At 39.5% G+C, this 8871-nt stretch overlaps 1 protein-coding gene across 5 annotated transcripts in view; it reads right to left on the bottom strand.

The window, feature by feature from the left end:
* LOC117421560 (type II inositol 3,4-bisphosphate 4-phosphatase-like) overlaps positions 1–8871 on the bottom strand; it is a 353781-nt gene that overhangs the window by 157436 nt on the left and 187474 nt on the right. For 4 of the 5 annotated variants that reach the window (XR_009329315.1, XR_009329316.1, XM_059028317.1 and 1 more), the window contains one exon: positions 1633–1751. Coding sequence is in view for 2 of the 5 variants with exons in the window: in XM_059028317.1 (XP_058884300.1) it covers positions 1633–1751 (119 nt within the window). In the remaining 3 variants the exon portion in view is untranslated. Of the gene's footprint in view, positions 1–1150; positions 1305–1632; positions 1752–8871 lie in introns of those variants that run through there. The other variant, XR_009329317.1, reaches the window with a different exon arrangement.

The raw sequence follows: 8871 nt of genomic DNA on the forward strand, positions 1-8871 counted from the left end.
TATTACAGTTTGTCTTTTTCTATGCTTAAATGCTTACTGCTAAAAGAACGGAGTGAAATGGTTCTAATTGACAACTGTTCATGCTGGTCATAAGGAGCAATTGTGTGGAAGAAAGCTTTTACTCTTTCCACTTTTTTACTTCTATAGTGAAAGTCAAAGTATCACCAAAAACCAACATCTTGTGATTATTCACTGCTGTTAATCCACACAAGATGTTGATTTTTTATTGCAGGAGCTTATTAATGTTGAGTATTACAAAAATGTTTTTTCCCCTAGTCTGCCCTTGACAAATGCAAGTTTGGTACATAACATACCTGTAGTCCTAAGTAGTCAATGGTAAAACTGTGTGATATTTCCCCACGTGTTGGAACCTAATCTAATCGAACAGAAGTTTTTCCCTTCTTTCTGGAAGCTGTAATATATATATTTAGTTATACAGCACCACTGTTTCCCACCTCGCCACCACCATCACCCAGAGGTTTTTGAAAGAAAGATTCTGGTTCCTGTATAGAAACTGTGTCATCCTCTTCACATGAAATGAGCTGACTCCTTTGACAATCTTATTTTTCACCCCTTGTGCACATCTGAACATTTTTACAGCAATCACAATCTTCTGAGACTGAGGGCAACAGCAAGTGGTCGGCTTTGAATTACACAGCCTCAAGTCACAAGGTGCCCAAAGGTTTAAATCCCGACAGCTAGATTAGTGGGCTATCTAAAGAATGAAGTGTTGAAAAGAAACTCTTGGGCACCTGTCATTTCCTTCATAATGTATGGGTTTGCAACAACTGCCTCTTCACTCTGGTGAACAATTAAAGACAGTGGGAAAAACACAGCCTCTTTGCAATTTGAACAAAACTGCTGGATCTTTTATAATATTTCAAAGCAAAATAGCTTCTCAACCACAGTGAATCCAGCCCTGTTACTGTAAATCATTCTAGCATTTTTAACAAGTAGCCTACCAACAAAAACTGCACTGTATAGATATTAGATTTAAATTAAATCTTTAGAAACTTTGAGAAGTTTTAACAGAAATAAAAGGCTAACGATTTGAAAATAAGAATTGTTAAAATTCACTCAATTAACATACTAAAGTGTCAGAACTTTAGAAATCAAACCACATGCAACAGATTTTAACAGACATACATACCCTCTTTTTGAAAGTAGGTAAACATGAACACATTTTTTTTTTTTGCTCAGCCACCAGGGTTTTAGCTTCCAAAAGAGAAAGCAAAGCACTTGCACACCAGACAGGATCCCCACACAAGAAAACTGGTCATTTCAGGCAAAACTGCAAACATCCATAGCTTTCAAACAATAGTTTGGCTTCATCTCTCTGTGCAATTTAAACACCAAACAACTTTTTTAAATAAAACAACCCAGCAGAGAGAAACACATCTGCCTTTGAGTAGCAATGTGAGAGGCTACGTCTGCTTTATAAAATTCCCACAAACACAGACAAGTTTAATCATGAAAAGAAAGCTGTTGCCAACCACTGATTAATGCACTTAGGTGTATGATTAAAAGGGAAAAAGAACAGCTGCCTGTCATGGATAGCATGAGCTCGGTCTACTCTGAACACTATGCTTGAGTGTATAATACAGGAGTGGGAAAAAAACAAAACAGACTCACCTCCACTATTTCCGTGCTGGAGAAAACAGTCAAACTTTGCTGCTGTGTGTTTATCACAGAGATCTGAACAACTGCATTAGGCTTCCTCTCTCGGGTTGTTGCTGCAAGCTCCCTGCACTCTAAAAAGACAAGAAACAGTAGGAAACCTTCGCACAAGAATACGCAAAACAAAAACTAAAGTCACAAGAGATGAGAGCGCAGACACCGGGAGAGTGAGAGCAGCAGATCTGCTACAAGCCTGGAGCGCAGCTGTGAAGACCACACTGTTCCAGCAGCCGAGGGAGTCTCTAGGAAGTATCTTTAGAGAAATAGGAAGTCACATGCTGGAGACCTGAAAGACGTTTTCATTTCACTATCTACAACTGCAGTTAATGCAGTCACTTCCCTGCCAGAAACTTTTTTTTTTTTTCTTTTCTTTTGAGTTCTGCCCATAGGCTGTCAGCCAGTCTCCCTGCACTGACTGCATGGTTTTCCCATGCCTCCTGTTACTGTACAGGGGTACACAAAAAAAAAAAAACACACAGTAAAAATAGTGTAATAAAGCATAGTGAAAGCATGGGAAAGCAGAGAGCTACTGTATGGTAGCTCTCTGCTTTCCCAGAGAGCTACCATACAGTAGCTCTCTGGGAAAGCAGAGAGACCTGGGCCATATGGATAGCGAAGGTCGGGGTAACGCTGCAGAGTGCAGCACCTTATTTTGTAGTTTTATTTTCCCTTTTTCTTTCGCCTTTTGTTTTCATTATTCTTTGAGCACCTGTGAGTGCGAAAGCATTGGACTGTACCTGTATTGGTATTACTGTAGGCCTGACTACCGTTGTCGTATTCAGGCCACAGACAACACCGCCCTCTGTGGTCTAAAGAGAGAATAACTCCAACTCAAAGAAAATAATAAAACTGGGTACCAGTGCGGCGTTGCAAATAAGCCTTCTGCCTCCTGTGTGTGTCAGTGAATTGCCCACCACCCTTCCACATAGCCTTTACCAAATATGACAAAAAACCTGCAACGTGATGTATCAAATATCAGAAGGACAAGCAATATCCACAAATACTATGAACCCTTTACAGTACCAACAGTCAAAAACGAATTGACTTGTAACGCTCTCAACTTCTGCTCAAAAATGATTTCCAGATCTGGGCTTTGATCAGTAGTACGTAACGGACCATTGTGGGGAAAAAAAGAGAAAGAGCGCGAAAGAGAGAAAAAGAGAAAGAGAGCAACCTTCCAAGATCAGGCCACCGTGTCAGCTTGCTTATAAAGCTCGATTAAAAAAAGACATTCAATTGTCTGTTCAATAAAACTGCGACTGCACATTAAATACTTCAGGTAATGAACTTTAGAGAGCGTTAAATTATTCAGAGTAAAATGTTAATCTTTAAAATGCTAGCCCACAAATACTATTTTCTAAAATGAAAGGCTTTAAGCTCAGAAACCAAGCCTGTGACTAGAATAATAGTGTATACTTTGACAAGATATAAATTGAAGGTATTTATTATAAATTATGTATTGCATTATTTGTTACTTTTGTTACTTTAGTTCAGCTGCACTCATAACCTTCAACTGTTAAGAGTAAAATTTTGACAACCACTGTAAAAATTATGAATTTCACTATGTTTATTTCCTGTATACCCTTATAAACGTTTACCATAGTAACAGCATCAGAAAGTTTAATACAAAGCATAATGAAAGCATGGTAAAGCATACAGTAGGTTAGCACTGTACAGAATAGCAAGGTATGGTACAGCATATTATTTAACATGGTAAAACAGTGTAAACTATGGTAAATGCACAGTATAACCATGGGAAAAGCATTGTAAAACTGCAAAAATACTGTGGTAAAGTTTTTTTAATAGTCTGAGGGCCCAAATGGAAAACCCCTCCTAAATTTGAAATTCATAGCACCCCCCCTACAGAAAAGGTTTAACACATTTTTTGAAGGGATGAACCCCCAGGAGAAATTTTAGGGGAGTGGGGGGGAGGTGGTATTATGCAGTGGTAACTTTGAGAAATATAGATGCTTTTCTAAATCATGTAAAATTGTCATCACGAATTTCTTGAAAAAGTCAAAATTATGACTCTCCTTTAACATGTGTATAATTATACATTGTTTTATCCTATATTGATTTCATTATTGCTTATAGATTTACTTTAAATAGTTTCTCTGCTTGTTATTTTGTCTATATTTGTCATTTATGAAATGCTTACACAATGTCATTTTTTTAATTGCTTCTAGTCCATGAGCCAAAACTCAGAAAGCCCTTTGTTTTTGAGTTGGCTGCACCCCCATCAGACTAAGGTTTTTTGGTATCATTTCTTTCCCTAGCATGTCTAGATTTAATTTCTGCCTGTTGCCAATCAGAATAATTGTCCATTAAGATCAGTGCTAAACAACCTATTTTGGACCAACCCTTACTGCGCTAAAGACAGTAGAACGCTATCATTGCAGATAATCAAAGTAAATCAAACTTCTTTTATTTACTAAATGTTGTAAATATTTTTATTATTTCTTCATGTTTACTTTTTTAATATATTTTTATTAATACACCTGCCTTTTATCAGCATCTTGTTTGTTTGACACATGTATTGCAATGGATCAGCATGAAAAAGCTGCCACGGGTCAATATATAATAATATAACAATATAATAAGGGCAGCAGTGTGGAGTAGTGGTTAGGGCTCTGGACTCTTGACCGGAGGGTCGTGGGTTCAATCCCTGGTGGGGACAATGCTGTTGTATCCTTGAGCAAGGTACTTTACCTAGATTGCTCCAGTAAAAACCCAACTGTATAAATGGGTAATTGTATGTACAAATAACGTGGTATCTTGTAACAATTGTAAGTCGCCCTGGATAAGGGCGTCAGCTAAGAAATAAATAATAATAATAATATCATAATTCCATCAAACATACAGCATGGCAAGTTTGTTCAGTTTGCTGCAGACAATAACGATATAAATGAGGAACAGGAACCAGCGACAGGGCTCTGCCTGCCACAACTAGTGTAGTATATCAGCGTCAGACTCCCACAATTCCAGAAGGTAGCTTTTGCACAGTGGCAGCTCAGTTTCAAACAAAGAAAATAACACCACAAAAGACAATCACTTGAAACTGCAATGTGCCAAGCCATTCTGGAGTACAATCCTCTTGGCAGACACCCTACACCCATTCTTGTGGGAAAAGTACTTGCCGACAAACTGCCAACCTTGATCTACAATAGCTCATTTTAAGATGCTGCCCAACCAAGCTATTTGAGGTTGATTTTGAAAAGGTGAATGCTCCGCAAACACCAGGATGGACAGCTTTTAATGTGATGATTTCATCTACCATACCAACGTTAACTACCTGTCAGCTACTTTCTTACAGGGTTTGTGTCGTAAGATGAAAATCTTACAGGCAAATCAAAACCTTAAGGTCAGGGAAAAACACGCAGAGCACGCAAGTCAGTGATTGCTTCCTTCAAAAAAGGCTGAAGCAGTTCGCAAAAATGCCACCGCCAACAAAAAAACACAAAACTGGAAAGTTGTACAGTGGTCGGTACCTTAAAGAATGGGAAGACAAACCTGAATTTCATGGCTTCTCCTGACGGCGGGGATTATGCGCTTTGTATTCCATGTAAGAAGAATGTGAAAATTGCAGCTTCTGTTCAGTACGACAAGAGCCATAAAAAAGTAACCCCAGCAATTCGTGAAACAGCCAAGGAAGCTACAAGTGACTACAACAAAGCTCATGTTTAACCCCTGCACCATGATACACTGGACTTCAGCTTGACCCATGTTCGTTATGGACGATGGTTCTAATGTTCTAATGTTATGTTATAATGTTAAAGATGTTAATCATAATAATGAACACAGCAAATTATGAAAAAGCTTTTTTTCTGCAGATTTCAATTAATAAACTGGGAGAAGTTCTGTATTTTTTCTTTCATATTTTTTGAGTCAGAGCTGAATTTCTTAAGGTTTGGAAGCATTCCTTAAGGGTTTGAAAGCTCTGGTATACAAGCTGGGCTCAAAAAGGTTGACAGGTATGCGCCAATATCTATGGGTACTGTCCAGTGCTGCCAGCATCACCAACTGAATGAAGTACAGTTTTCACTGTAATGAAGAACGACTGCAGGATATCTAGGATACTTGGCCAAGATTACAGTGCCTTGACATTTGATGAGGCTATATATTGTAAGGCAAAAGAGATTCAGTGGACGTGCCCGGAGGAATTTCAGAAAACAATCTTGAGAATGGGTGGTTTTTCCACATATCACAGATATTTCTGGCTGTAATTGGAAAGAAGTATGAAGAGAGTGGTCTGGAAGACATCCTCATAGAATCGCAGATGTATGGTAGCAACACAGCAAGTGATCCCCTTAAAGGGAAATCATACAACTGTGGAGTGAGGGAACCACAAGCTCGTAATGGAGGCTCTGTCCAGACTGAGGTGGCAGGCATTTTGTAACTAGGTACAAGACAATGAGATTGATTGTGATGTAGACCTCATCAACAGCAAGCTCCAGGAATGTCAAAATGTGCTATCAAACAACGACGCAACAAGTCGAACAGCAACACCTTCCCAGTTCCCTCAAGAATGTACAGGTTGCATGACACAGATTCCGCAATTCTGGAATAGCAACTTCTACCACTATTTTTGTACTTTTAACCGCATCAACTACGCCCGCTGGGCATCTGCATACATTAGTGATATGAAGCTTCTGCCAGATCATGCCCCTGAAGTTCATGAGCAGTTTGTGCAAGGAAATCTTGCCCTTGGCTTGGTCTAGCAATAAATTCAGCAAAGTCTGGACAGACATGGCACTTGAACAAACAGTAAACTGTGATAGTAAAGTAAAAGGGGGGTATAGTGGGTTTAACTTTAAATCCAGGAGCTTTGGCCAAATGGTTCATCACTGTTCATGAGCACTCCACTATCACAACTTCCTGTGATATGGTAGACTCAAAGAAACCATAAGGAGGCTGCACCATGTCGCATGCAACGAGATGGAGATGTAAGTAAGATGGTTAACGCCATCACCAACTCCATGAAAAACCCATTTGATTTGAATACTGACTTGATAGCACTCACCAGCACTGCAACTGGCATTGTTGCACCCACAGAGGTTGTCACCAAGCTTGTTACTGCAAATGACACAGGAATCAAAGCAATTAAACAGTTTATACTAAATTCAAATATCACTGGATTCTTTGAACCATTGCACAAACTCAACATCAAGACATTTTCATCTCTAACCTAAGAAGATCAAATCAAAAGCAAGTAGTGATAAGACAGTGACTATCAATGTAGACAGGGCGTTGTTTAGCCGTCTTGTAGTAGTTGCACAAACAAGAGAGGTTGATCTGAAGGAAGGTTTCACACATGAGCGTTCCACAGTTCCATATTCTCTAGCACACTCTGATGGTACCCTGAACAAAACTGCGAAGCGCTATTACCTGAATTAGAAAAAGAAACAGTCACTGTATCAATTGCCAGCATCTAACATCCCAATTCAGTACAGTAAGTTAACTGGAGATCCCAAGAATAGAGAACATCTGGCAAAATCCCTGTCAGAATCATGGTGTGATATGACAGAAACTTTTCTGGCCCAGCTCTGAAAATGATTATTGCAGGTCGATTCAAGGATGGCCTCATTGCTTGCATGGTCACTTCACATGGAGTTGTAGACCAAGATCTATTCTCATGCAACGAAGAAGCAGATAGTCAGATTCTACTTCATGTTGCACATGTTTCACAAGAATACCCTTGTGTAGTGGTGTGGTCTCTAGACACTGATGTTGCAGTTCTCTGTGTACAATTTATTCACAAATTGGAAGCAACTCAAGAGCTTTGGTTTTGTACTGGTGTGAAGGACAAAGCCAGGTTCTCTATGACCCAACGGCTGACTCAGCAGATGTAAATGGTGTGCGATATAAGCTTTTCTGTCGCAAACAGGCCCGGAATGGAGCCCTCCCCCCAGCTTATGATCTGCAACATACCAAGTGCACAAATGACCAGACCCTTATCTGGAACCATGCCCTGGAGGCTCAGCCTGACATCTCCTCGCCAACTGGAAATGGTTGGCATCATGACAAGGATGACATATTTCTCCAACACTAATGAGAGACTCCTGAAGCACTCCTGGAACTCATTATATGTGTGTATAAAAAAGTCAAGCGTGAGCGCAGCTGCAGTTGTTTCAGACAGAGCATGACATGCACACAGGCTTGCTTGTGTACTGGTGGTGAGGGTTTATAATCCTCATAAAATTGCCAGTGTGGATCCAGATGAGTCTGACACTACAGATGATTCAGATGTAGATGTGTAGCATATGGCATATATATTGAAAAAGGCTAGACACACACATATATACTGTCAAGTTGCTCATTGCTGAGAGGGAGTCCATTGGCTATTAGTGTTTTGTTCGCACCAACTACTCCACACAACTCCTCGTCCAGGCCCTGGTACTCTCCCGCCTATACTGCAACTCCCTCCTGGCTGGCCTCCCTGTGTCCGCCACCCATCCGCTCAATCTCATCCAGAACTCCGCTGCTCGCCTGGTGTTTTCTGCCTCGCTTCTCCCACGCTACTCCACTGCTCCACTCACTCCACCAATATCAAATCGTACTGTGTTTTGTATTTGCTCTTATTTGGACTGAAGTCACTGTATTTTGTATCTTGCTCTTAATTGAACTATAATTCTTGATATGTATTTTTTGTATACAAGTGGAAGTCGTCCTGGGTAAGGGCGTCTGCTAAGAGAAGAAGAAGAAGAAGAAGAAGAATGTGCAATAGTATACCTGGCTTGTATTATAATGAATACAGTATTTAAAACGTTTGTGTAATGTAATAGTCTATGCATTAACATGCTTTAAGTAATATGCCTTAATAATTGTTGTCAAACTAGAATGTGTTTTGTCTTTTAAGATAAATTAGTAATAATTTGTGTCAAAGAAACCTTTCCATGACTAAATGTGTTTTGTTAAAAATTGTTAAAATCCCATTTTATTGGTCAAACTTTACTTTCAAACTTGTTTTGACAACTTAAGTACATTTTTGCGGCCTTTTCACTTGCGCAAAATGTTGTTTTGACATGGATACAAAAATCTTGCATTGGCATACCTTGCTACCACATCCACCCTAGATAAGCACCTAAGGAATACTTCTATCAAAATAAGATAGCTGTTGCTTTCTGACTGGGGGTGCTACGTCACGAAAAATTTCTGACTATAAGGGTAGTTTTGCATGTACAATAATGAACAGTA

The sequence above is a fragment of the Acipenser ruthenus genome, chromosome 1 (genome assembly GCF_902713425.1).
Source record: "Acipenser ruthenus chromosome 1, fAciRut3.2 maternal haplotype, whole genome shotgun sequence".
In the NCBI taxonomy this organism is placed as follows: domain Eukaryota; kingdom Metazoa; phylum Chordata; class Actinopteri; order Acipenseriformes; family Acipenseridae; genus Acipenser; species Acipenser ruthenus.